This window comes from Oryzias melastigma, linkage group LG3 (assembly GCF_002922805.2).
Source record: "Oryzias melastigma strain HK-1 linkage group LG3, ASM292280v2, whole genome shotgun sequence".
In the NCBI taxonomy this organism is placed as follows: domain Eukaryota; kingdom Metazoa; phylum Chordata; class Actinopteri; order Beloniformes; family Adrianichthyidae; genus Oryzias; species Oryzias melastigma.
In genome coordinates, this window is record NC_050514.1 from 31,731,391 (window position 1) to 31,744,455 (window position 13,065).

General features: G+C 41.1%; 1 protein-coding gene across 3 annotated transcripts in view; it reads right to left on the bottom strand.

The window, feature by feature from the left end:
- cdh8 (cadherin 8) overlaps nt 1-13,065 on the bottom strand; it is a 150,214-nt gene that overhangs the window by 11,031 nt on the left and 126,118 nt on the right. For all 3 annotated transcript variants that reach the window (XM_024295500.2, XM_024295497.2, XM_024295498.2), the window contains exons 8-10: nt 6,739-6,875; nt 2,303-2,424; nt 832-949 (exon numbers count right to left, since the gene is read on the bottom strand). In XM_024295500.2, coding sequence (XP_024151268.1) covers nt 832-949; nt 2,303-2,424; nt 6,739-6,875 — 377 coding nt within the window. The remainder of the gene's footprint in view (nt 1-831; nt 950-2,302; nt 2,425-6,738; nt 6,876-13,065) is intronic.

Sequence of the window (13,065 nt, forward strand, 5' to 3'; positions counted from 1 at the left end):
TTTCCTTTAAACAAAAAAGTTGTTTTATTTGTAACTATTTCACTCTGGATTTGTTCAGGTTAGTGCACATCACTTCAGATTAAATCTGAGCTTATTGCCATACCTAGTTTCCCAATTTCTGAATGTTATGTGAAAGGGACTAAAGAAAATAAATTGTTTTATCTATTGTTTCTTCAGAAAAAAGATGAAATTTCCCCCTAAATTTTAGTATTTTATAAGCAATTGTTCCAATATTTATTTACCATTTTCACTATTGTACTATACTATACTTGTATTATACTTTTCTAAAGTAAAAGGTTTCCCACTTTTTTGTTAATGTAATGTCCATTTTATGACCTGTTTTTCAATGTAAATGTTTCCATCAGAAAGCTTTTGGAGCAGCTTAGCCTGCAGTCTCAAACAGAGAGCTTCAACGTAGCATATGAAAGCTTTTTTCCCCAAAGCTGAAAACATTAGACAACGTCATTGTGAATCCAGCCTTTTTTCAGAACCAGTAGTAGGAAGGGAGGAATGAGACTGGGGGACAGATAGACTATTCAAAATGACCAATAAAGCAATAGGAATATTTAGAAGATGAATTTAGTGCCATCTGCCATGAAGCTGTTTCCAAGAAGTTGCCCTACATTGAGCTGCAAGACTTCCACAAAAACCCATTTAGAACCAAATCATTTCGTTTCCCTCAAAATGAACTGGAGAAAAAAAAAGGGCTCGACTCTTAAACAGTAACACATCTGCTAACTGAGCTGCAGTGATTCATCAGATTTTATTTCCAGAACAAGAATAAAACTTTAGGTTTTCACCTCCCAGTTTTAATACTTTCCTGTTTCTCACCTTGATTGTTTTTGATGGTAAAATTGGGATTGTTCAGCATCTCCGGGACGAGGCGATAGTTGAAATAGTGGCCTTGAATTGGATCGTCTTTGTCTACAGCGCTGATGGTCTGAATTACCTGTTTGAAGACAGAGAAACCAGAAGATGTAAAGGGGAAGTGTTATGTCCATAATAGGCACACCTGGCTCAGGTCTAGGGGAATAAATACAAAAAAATAAATACAAACATAAAACTGGACACCAGTAAGAGTAAAATGAACGCAGCCATGTCGAGTGTCGGAGTCAGTAGCTCCCTGCTAAAGGCTCCCTAACCCAATTTACCTAAAGAAAACAAATAAACAAAGCCTGCAAATCAAGACTAATAAGGTCCAACTCCAAACTAAACTAACAAAACTCAGCAGTGTTAGACTGCTGAGGACAAAGAGGAGGAAAAGATCAAAACCAGCATAACAAAACCTAAACCTCAGATCCAGCTGCCTCCTGCTCTGCTCCCTGCCTGCCTCCTCCAACTCAAATACCTGGCAGGTGCTGCTTAGGATTACTGGCCCCACCTGCCAGGTGAGAAGAATGGAGGGGCGTGTGGAAAGTGTGATGCAGACCCAGCAAACATTTCATATGGTTTACCTTTGGGCTGATTGGTGGCCCCATCTGTGTTTACCTATACTGGCTTGAGTCAGTAGTCTGGGCCCCTACACTAACCAGCCGCCCGGCGGACAGCGTAGCGAGTTAGCAAGCTCTGCTGCCCAGCGAGCCAGACTACTGAGTGCCCACGTTGAAATGTTTGCTGGCGAGCAGCAGCAGGCGTAACAGGAAGACTCATAGGAGAAGCCCACCTATTCATTGCTATGTGTTTGCTGCCGCACACTGCTACGGTGCAACGGGGGCTGGATCACACCTGATAAAATATATGTTTATTCTTGGAGCTTAAGATCATTATCAATGAAGTCCTGTCCAGCCTGGCACACTTTCAGGCCCCTGGCTCAATCTGTTAATCTGTCATCATAGGCCTTATCACACTGATGTCTTTGTGATTGATTAGAAATTAGAATTCAGGCGGTGCAGGGCGGTTTTTCCTTTTTTTCTTCTCCCTTTTCAACAAAGCTCCCTATTGTTTGTGCGTAGGTCCCCTGAATGAGGTCGATAGATGAGAAAGAGAATGCTAAGTACTCGTCCAGGGTTTTTGGCTACGGACAGCATTGTACCATCTGGAAGAAGACATGAAAGACTGTCTTGAATTATGATCCACTCTGATCAATTCTGACTGCGCTCATTTTCCTCTTTGCTCTGTGCGGGCTTATCGGGGGAGGACTGTTTCACAGAAAAGCACCGTACTCCCACCTCTGTGGTTTCCCTGCGAAATAAACAGGCTATAATTCATTGTGGTCAATCATTACAGGGGAGGAAAGAGGGAGAAAAAAAGACGGAATAAGAAAGTGATAGATTACTGCTTAGATGAATGAGTCTTTCCTTACCTGTCCAGGTTTTCCATTTTCACACAGATAGGCCTCGTATTCTGTGGCAAATTCAGGGGCATTGTCATTAATGTCCATTACTCTGATGGCCACAATTGCCCTTGATATTGGACTGTGGTTTCCTAAGATAGATATAGAGATGGATAGACAGATTTAAAAGAAGGGAAGAAAGAGAGGCAGTGATGAGTCAGTTAGAGCTAATAAAAGGCACTGGAATGAAAACTTGTCTGTGTAATGCAAAGTAAATTCTGTGACCTAGTTTTAATTTCCTTTATTTTTCATTTTTATTTCTCCCTTCATTTCCTTTGCTGATGGAAGGATGGCTGATAAGCCACACCAATCTTTGTTTCAAATGGTATCAATGATGCAAAACAGCAACTGAGGCAACAGGAAAGAACAAATCCCATTCAAAGTGCTTTCGAAAACACGCAGTACACTGTAATGTTTTAATCATGAGGGTTTACAACATGCATATTAATGAGAGATTGGTAACCGAAGTCTGAAATGACAACAAGAGGCAATTTAATTAGATGAGATTTTGAGTAACATTATCCATCCCTGTTGACTGACAGTCCCAGTCGAGATTTTCTGTGGCTAAGAACTACACTATCAGTCGGACGATAGCCAACTTTTGAAGCACTTATTGGGATAAAACAGACGTGCCATCATGTGGCTAAAAACACTGATGTTTTTTTTTATATCCTGAAATGTGTTGCGAAGGAAGTTTAATGGGGTTGGATTCATTTCAATTCTACAGATATACCATTTCTATGGTTGAACTTTCTTGGTTTACCAAGACCTTTGCTATGTCCTTCGCTACTTACTATATGCAGTGTTTGCCATTTTCTACTGCTGTCAGAATCTACAATTCAAAAATTGACTGCCATAGACATTTCCCAGAAGTCCTTGTGAAAAACTAGCGTGCATTGATGCTCACTATACTAGCGAATATAGACCACAATGCATTGTATTCGAAAAATGTTTGGAAAGAAAGAAATGTTTTTCAATATAATTATTTATTCAATGCTTTTATCATAAGTACACAGTGGATTCATAAAAAGACTCTTTAAACATTCTAATACATCGTATTAGATTTTTACCTCATGAAATCAATGACATCATATCCGGTATTTAGAAAAAAAAAAAAAGAAGCTAGCATGTTATCCGGATTGCTTTTACAATCCAGGGCACTACATAGTTCTGTCTTTTTACTTTTATTGTAAATAGGGAATAGGATGGGAATTCTGACATAGCATTAGTAATGGAGACTATGGTGGAACTTAACATGAAAGCCTTTTAGCCTATTAGTTGACACCATATGTTCACCATAAAAAGGCATCTAACCTAAAGTATTTGAATGATGCCTCTCAACATAGAAAGAATACAACAAAAAATATTTATGACACAGATCCACTGTGTTATCACTTAAAGACCCACTCTGACAAGGATCCTGTTTTTAAGATGTTCTTGAGGCAATATTCTGGTGATGGAGGACATATTTAAAGAATTTTAAGAATCAAATTACATTTCTGAGTTTGTTTGTTTTTCATATTTTGTGGGACAGGAGCAGATTAAAAATTAAATTTGACAAATAATGTATTCGTTAACCCTTTAACGCCTTTTGACGTTTGGTTTAGAACCCCTTTGTGTCCCTTTTTGACATTTTTTGGTGTGCCGGCTTTTTAAAAAATCAAGGGTCCGTAACCCTTGGGATGCAGTACCAGATGTGGTACTGGACCGGTCCTCGGGACACGTACAGTACAGGCACCCTAAACCTAATCTGGTACTGTACCTGGTACCATATCTGGAACTACATCCGGTGCCACGTTAGGGGTACCAGTGTGCTACACATCGCAGTACTGTGCAGGTTCTGGTTCGCAGCCCAGAGGTTGGGGACCCGTGATTTGATGGGAATAGTCAGTATGTAAAAAACGACGAGTTGGGGACAACCAAAATGTCAAAAAGTGACGTGGAGGGGTCCTTTACCAAACGTCAATATGGGACGACTTGGGAGTGAGAATGTGTTTAAATAACACACCAACATAATTCCAGTGGATTCTGAACAAGAGGCTTTGTGCTTTTCCACTGGAATTTTCTTAGTCATTTGAACAAAGAAGTGCCACAAGAAGTCAAAGACCATCAACAGCAGAGCTAAAGCTCCAGTCTGATCCACCCACTTGTAGATGAGTAGTACGTCCTCATTTTCCCTCATCTGAGCTATCTGGCTCTAAGATGTTTCCAACCAACCAACAATTAAAGCTTCTAATTGGCCAAACACACCTGATCCAGGTAATCAGCAGCAGATGAGGGAGAGTTTCTGGAAAACCGGCAGGAAGCTGGCCCTGGAGGCCTGGATTTGGACACCCCTGCTCTAAGTTTTACGGTTGGATAGCCCCAATATTGTTCACCATCTTTTGTTGTGCTGGTAATGTTAGGTTGGAGTTGTGAGGGGCTGTAAGCTAGCGGTAGAATCCAGCAACAGATAACTAAGTTATGGGTGACAAAAAGCCCACTGAAGATAAAAACTCCCAACTCTGAGGCAAATGTCTAGTGAACTCCTGTCGCTCTGTACTAAAAAACAATACATTTTTTTTCAGTTTTGTTTTTGTTTTTTGGTTTGTTTTGTTTTTTTGGTCTAAAAACAGCATACTTTAAAGGCCACTGGGAACTCTTTTACAACTGATCAAAAGATGATCAGAGTGGGGCTTTAAACAATATTGTTGGGTAACTCAATACACACATAGCTTATTCAATATGACTAATACACCTAGCAATAGAAAAACAGCCATATTAGGACTTTTAAGCTAAACCATTTCCATCCTAAGCTTGAGAGGAGCCACGGATAAAAATGGATATAGTACAGTAACATACATATCTAATCAATCAGAAATAATTATCCATCCAAAAGTCTCAAATGAAATGATATAGAAAAGGCTCTAGTGCTTTGGCTATTAAGTGATGCTGTTTTTTGGAAGTAAAAGTCAGTCTTTTTTGTCAAGTTTTAAATTCAATAAGCCACAGATGAGCAATTAAACATGCTTAGGTTCAGGAAAAGTGCAATGACTCCCCCAGGCTTCTCTACATGGCCTGCATGTTATTTTGTATCATTTAAATGATTCCTTTTCCATAAAGCCCAAACAGAACTGGATTTCAGGCCTTTCTGTGCTCTAACAGACAAGTCAAAAAAGAGCTAAGCAGAGAGGTGAGTTGAAATTGACAGGGAGATAGACAGTGATAGATGGATTAGAGCAGTGGGAGGTTGAGACGCGCCCCCTCCCCACACAAGTGATTTTCCCCCAGCAGCAGGCAGGGAATAGAATCTGATTAGTCAGATGTCAACTGGTGCAAGGCAGCAGAACGAGCCTCCGTTTGGGTGGCAAATGGCATCGGGATAGAACTGGAAACACATCTATTCCTTTTCACGCCAGAGGAGTCACCACCTTCTACTCCCCATCCGTGAAGAATAGGAAAACTGACGTATTTATTTTGGCAAATTCCTATTAGGTGTTGGATGCCGCTATCTCGAGCCACAGTTTCTTTGCCAGAAGGTATGAGAGCATGCGTGCAGCGTATGCGTGCTCAACTTGACAAGACAACCGGCTTATCAAATGAAGCACAATCAGCAACGGGCTTCTCCGTGTGTGGGGGGGATTTGTCCTTACTGCATGACCAAAACAACGTGACAGTATTTGTGCTTTGATTTATTTCAACAATTAACAAGTGTTTCCTTTGATTAAAAGAACGAGACAGGCATAGAAAGAGACAGAAAGGAAACGAGGGAGAGATACAGCAGGAGCAGACAGAAAAGTTACAAGCTGTGTAAATTTCGATTCCAATAGCTTAAAGGGGTACATTAAGCTTTATCACATCATACAGCCCCCCTGAAACAATCTCTATGCAAATAAAGCCTTGCATATGGTTGGAGCTGTTTTCAGCTCTGCCGGCAAGATTTTTCTCTGTAGTCAGTGAGTTTGGTTGTTCACAGATGTTCTTTAATCTGTAATGGATGCTGGCGTTGGAGCAATCCACTCTGAAGCATGTCTTTAAAACTGTTTATTTGATATGTCTTAATGTTATTGCACTCCCACAAACTTACAACTGAGCTGTTTAATTCAATCAAAACTCAGCAAATTAACGTGTTTAATGCCTCTGTGGATTTACACGCTAATTGTTTGTCTTATACTCACAAAGCACTCAAAACTCCAATATCGCTCAACTGTTGAGCGGTGGTGCACTGTGTGATGCAGCCCACTGACTCCTTTGACTGAGAGGACTCATAAAGTCAGTCAGCGGAAGAAGGAAGCCACGTGTCTTCCTGCAGTTCCAAATCTTGCATGCAAGTGGATGTCTAACAGTCTGCTGACTTACAGGACATTGCAATTCATGAGGCACAATGTGCACAGCGAGGGATAACGGAGCCAGGGGAAGGTACTCACCCACTTCTGTGGCCGTCACTGTGATGTTGTGCCACATGTCTGTCTCTCGGTCCAGCGGTTTAGCCAGCGTGATCTTCCCGTCATCCACATTGATGTTGAACTGCCTCTCCAGATCTGTGTGCCGATCAATGAAGTACCTACGAGGAGAAACAAGCACCGAGAATTCGAGTCAAATCGCTTTAGCTAGAGCTGCAGCTTCCTTGGGGTGTTGTGGCTAACAGAGCCTTCTTAATCAGGGGAAACCTGTAGATCAATATGCATTTTAAAAGCAGTAGAAAATCAATAATTATCATCCAAGGCATAATTACAGCTTCCACATGAGCAGTATAACTGCTAAATATGTCTGAAAAAGCCTCCCCCTAATCATGTCAAAGTTCCCCCTTCTGCAAAAAGACCATTAGCACATGTTACTGTATGTCAGGGTAAGAGATGTGGTGTTGTTAACCCTGTTCAGCGTGCCTCAACACTCAATGGCTCCCAAAGGGTTTGCATTAATGAGTTTGGACAGCACTGTGTCACACAGAACACCACGCAGCGGAGGGAGGAGGGATAATGGATGTAATGGAGATGAACCAATGGCCTGTGTGTTAAGAGTGTCCTTTTCTGATTTTAGCAGAATTATGTTGTTTTTCTAAACAACCAGCCACTCACCATCTGGATTCATCTGAACAAATATGTAGGAGCTCGCCATTGGACAAGTGCTGTGATTATTCATTTAAATCAGTGGGCAACATATTATATAAACCCAGGTGGTTTTTCTTAAACAGTCATCAATCTGAACGCAAATTCTGGATTTGAAAAATAAATATATTATTTGATCATTTTTTTTTTTTTTGTAAAATGTTAGAACAATTCCAAATGAGGGACCAAAACACGTGGATTTTTTCAGCAAACCCGTTCTAAAAAAAGATAATTGAATAGATAAATCCAAATTTATCCTGTTCCCAACTGACTTGGATGTCAGAGGTGGAAAAATAGTCAATGACATGATTTACAGCTCGTCCCTGGTGCCCATTGACCCGCCTGTGGTAGGAGTATTATAAAAAGGGTTAGGACAAGAGGTTAAGCATTGCTGTTCTCCCCCAAAAAAACAACTTAAACATCATTAAGGACCACATTATTTTAACTCATCATCAATTTTCCTTAAGGATGAGGATATATTTTAAGATAAGGTTAAATCAAGACAGTGATTTGACTAAATATCCCAGCTATTGATGGAAAGTTCATCAATCCTATTGGACAAGCTTTGACCATGCTGTGTCCTTGAACATGGACAGCCCCCATCTCAATTCTGTGTTTCAATGTTGTGTCTTTTTTCATAAAGTAACACTAATTAAAAAGTCATCAATCGATACTTGACATGTGGGCCAATCACAAGGCTTAGGTTGGATGTGGCTCTAATTGCGAACAAGCTGTTTGAGGAACATGAACTGTCCACCCAAGAAGTCCAAAGCTAAACCTTAGATGGAATCTAACCTGGGCTCACACTGCATCCGGTCCAGTTCCAGTGTGGACGCCGGAGAAGTCTAGCTACTGCAGATGACTCACATTAGTTATAGATCTGCTGCCAATCTCGCGAGACTCTGAACTCACGTGGGGTGATGCAATAACCTTTCACTTCTGTAGGAAGTACTAGTAAACAAACCCTAATTCCAGTGGGATTTTGAATTATAATCACACCACTTCTTTCTCTGCGTGACCCGTCTTCATACATTGGGTAAGCACAGAACTTTTAATGATACTTTTATTTAATATTGACTTAAATGTACATATTTGACTGTGTTACACGTATTGTGTAACAAGTAGGGGTTGGTTGTCACAATGACGTCATGTTTACAACACGGTGAAAACAGTGAGTGCATTGGAAATGGGTGGACTGGATGCACTTTACATTTGCTCGCGTGATTTCTGGTTTAGGTCATTAATGGCCCCAACTTCACAAACAGGTGCTCCGGCTCGGCTCTGGCGTCCTGCAAAAATTTGAAGTTAACGAAACGGATACGGAGTGCCAGAGAGGCTGGACCGGACTGGATGCAGTGTGAGTGCCTCTCGCCCTTTTCAAATTACAAAAAGACTGAAGCATCTGCACCTGAGCAAGACCGGATGCACTGTTAGCCCGGGGAAAGGGTGTATTCAGACTGGCAAAGTCTGTTGGTTCGAACCAAATTTGCTTAATTTGGTCCAGATCGAGTCCTGAACCTTCCATTTGGTCTGTGTTCAGGCTTCTGCACCAAAGCAGTACTTTTTACTTGCTACTTTGGTACTTTCGGTGGAGGCGTGCTGCAAGGCGGTTACTGAGACACTGACACGTCAGACATTATGAACGTACACTGTTAAGAGTTTATGACTTATAGATTGTCAGGGAAAGAATGTGAGAAGCAATCCCAAAGGTTGTTTTATTGAGCCTGAATTCATTTGACCAAATCTCAATGAGCTCCTGTGTCTTATTGTTGCTCTACTGTGTTTACATCACTTAATGCCTATCTTTGTGGCCGTTTGGTTTAATTTTTCTACTCTGAGCACAGGACCTATTCAGACTAAGAAAAATCTGAACAAATAGGAGCTTAATCCAAATAGAAATAAATTGAGACCACCTCAAACAGTGGGTCTAAGAGCAGTTCCTAGTCCTGGAGCAGAGTCCACTTGAGTGTATTCAGACTGAAAATGTGTTCTGGATTATTGAAGGAAAGTAACTCTGGTTCACTTTAAGGGAACCAATGTGTCCAGTCTGAATGTGAATACACCCTGAGGCATATTTAGGAGGTTTTTGCAGATACTCAAAATGTTACACAAGATGATGGCAAAATACAAGAACTGACAAAAATGCTTTGAGCTGATCAAAAGAAGGCTTTTGTAAATGCGTACTGTAGAAGCAGAAGATGGTTCAATAAATGTTTCTTTTCCCACAGTGTCCATCAAAAATACTATAGATCCCATTATTCCTGAAAAGAGAGCCTGCTTGTTAAAAGGGAAACTGAGATTTTTAGAGGTCTCAAAATATATTTGTGCCACAAAAAATAGCACAAAAAAATGGTGTGAGTATTTATTACAAAGTAGGGCTGCACATTAAAGGCAAGTTTGCAATGCCACTCGAAACTGTGAAATTGCTCTTGCATGTTGCGGCGAGCACAGAGCCAATTTTTGGGACAAACGCACAAAAACTGCTCTATGAGGAAAAAAAAAAATCTGTTTTTGTGGGTCATCTTTGGTTTCACACATTTCATTTGTTACTGTGTGACTGTAATAAACAACCTACTCACCCAAAACACAAAGCTCCAGTGATTCACGTGAGCTAATTACACCATGTACTGCATGAGTGTTTCCAGACCTCCGGGACAAACTGTCTCTGTTCATCTCTGGCTGTCTCACTCTCCCTTACAGTCCGACAAAAGGAAGGTTGTTGTCTTATTTTTTTGTTCTCATGCCATCCAACTGGGTCTAAAGCTCTTTCTAATCCAATCTCCCAATCCAATTCATTGCATCCTTACACAGCCTTCTCTGCTGAACGTGCCTCTTTTCTCTCCCTACCCAAGGTCTCTTGTGTTGGACTAACTCCTTCCTGTCAGGGTGAATCTTTTGGGAGAAATCAGCAGTCTTTAAATGATGCAAAATGGAAGAGATGATACAATGAAAGTAAGAAAAGAGGAAAAAAGCACCAGACAGAGTCACAACAACTGCCTTTGTGAAGGGAGTTAGCTAAGGTAAGAAATAAAAGAAATAAACCACTGGCCCAGATTCCAATTGTTGGGGAGATGTACCCAGCCGTGACATTTTCATTTTTGAGATGAAATGGTGTAAAATCCTCCAGACGGCGGACTGGGAGAGATCCACCAGGACCTCCCTCCATCCCCCATCCCTACTTTTCCTCGCTTGCCCTGCAGACGCAGCGCACTTTCAAGACAGGCAGACAGCATCAAGCCACCTGGGAACAACCTCTCTCCTGCAGACTGAGAGGATCCCAGTCAAACTTTGACAGCCTCACGTGGAAGCAAGGAGACAGACCCTGAAATGTTCTGCCACCTGTCACTCAAACTGACAGCATGATGTGAAAAGAATTAAAAGCAAATAAAAAATGATATCCGGCACATTCCTTGTGCAGTTTGTCTGAGAGCACGAGTCTGTGAGGGTTTGCGTCATGGAGTTTGGGTTTTGCTTCATCTGTTTTGAGACTTTTAACCCTTTAACACCTGAGACGTCACCGGTGACGCTAAAACGCAAAATATTTATTGTAACCTTTCAACCTCAAACACGATCTCACTCATTCCAGTAGATTGAATGACATTGATCGTATTAATGTTTGAAAAGTTACAGCAAATCAAAGAACATAAACACTGGAGCTCCAGGTTAAAGGGTTAATAGAAGGTTAGCTCTGAAGCTACGATCACACCGCCATCGGAAACTTGTGTTTAAGCAACTATTTCCAATGAAATGTCTATGGAAATATGTCAAAAACTCATGTTCGTCCATTACTACACACATTTTAAGCCACAATTTGGGCTCTACTTACAAACCTTAAATAAAGTTTAATATTTTACTCTCCATAAAAATATATTTTGTTAAAAATATACAAGTTATAAATAAGCACAAGACAACGCTGGGCTATTAGTTACAATAAAATAAAAACATCTGGAGGGCCGGATATAATTACCTGGAGGGCCGGATCCGGCCCCTGGGCCTTGACTTTGACACAATGCTGGAAATTTCCCTGGTGTTAAAGGGTTAAAGGCACCGGGCTAACCTTGGTGCCAACGGTTAAAAATACTGCCGAGGCTGTGCAGACGTTTGCGACATTCAACCTCGTCATAAAACAAACATGATTCACCAATCAAAGAGCATTGGTGTGGCAGGAGCTCTTTTGCATAGAAAAAAAACATGGGCTGTAATCAGTGAGATTGTTATTCTTGTTGCTGTTTATTTATGGATCCGTGCTCTGCACCCTCACAGATTGTCTGTCAATCAAACAGTATGACCAGGACATCTTCTCTGTTGGAGTTTGTGACTGTGGCAAGTTGAGCTTCATCAGCCACTGACTATCATTCTTTGTTTACTAAAGGAGGATTTTTTAGATGTCACTCCTAATTTTCTACTGTGAGAAACACACTTTCTGAGTGCCTAAGTTAATCTTTTCTAGGTATTTATGATGTTTTTTTTTAATAATCTGAAATGATAATGCATTTTACTGAATTGTAATGTCAGAAACTGGATTTACCCTTTTCAAACTGCAGGCTCCTGCCGTGTCGCTGAAATGCCCCACTGAGATGCAGCAGGAAAGAATGAATAGGAGTGAAAGTTTGTCCCTGTTGGAATGAAATAAATGAGACACAGAAACCTCTGTGAATGGATATTAGAGGTCCTCTGTGCATGGATGGATCAACAGAGCATGCATGAAAAATTACCAGGTCAGTAACGTTAAAAAAACCTGCGGTGACCAGCTATCTCTGCGTTTTATGTTGTGTGGTTGTTGTTGTTGTGTTCTGCGTGGATGTGGTTTGTGACTGCCTGGAATGCTGAATGTGTGATGTGTGTAAGAGATGAACGGGATTGGTTGAATGCAGGCTTGAGGTGCTGAACGCCCTTGCATCCTAGCGAGAAGACCCTGGTTCAAATCCCAGCTGGGACTGAACTGTTTGAAGTTTGCTTGTATTAATCGTGCACGAGGTTTTCTCCTGGTTTCCTCAACAGTCCAAAAGCATGTTTCTTATGCCTGGTTCACACCGGATGCGGAAGTGCTGTGAAGCGGAGTGCGGCGGGATCCGCATAACCTTCAGTTCACACCAAAGAGGAATTTTCCGTGAAGGTCGACAGGTGCTTCTGCTCAGCTGTGGTTATTTAGAGCATTTTTTTGCCATATTCAAACACCCCAAACAGCCCCCGCTCTGTAGTCGACCCACTACGTAGATCTGCATGTATATGTGTGTGTCTCAGTGTCTGTCTTTATGTTTTTTGTATGTTGCTACTCCTCGACCTTTATCCATCCTGTCCTTCTGCTCACCTGGCAGGAGTGACCAATGTACCCTCTTTGTCCTCAGCAGTCTTACACTGCTGGGTTTTGTTATTTTAGTTTGGGGTTGGACCTTGGTAGTCTTAGTTTGTGGGCTTTGTTTTTTTGTTTTCTTTAGTTAGTTTTTGTTAGGCAGACGTTACCAGGGAGCTCCTGACTCCAACGTTTGACATGGCTGGGTCAGCAGTCTCCGTGACTTATTTTATTTTAGTTTGTTTTGCCTTTTCATTTTTAACCAGCACACTAATTGTTTTCTCCTTTTGTTTTTCAGCACACTTTGTTTCCCTAGCTTAATAAACTTTCTTCCTTTTTCTCACTGGTGTCCA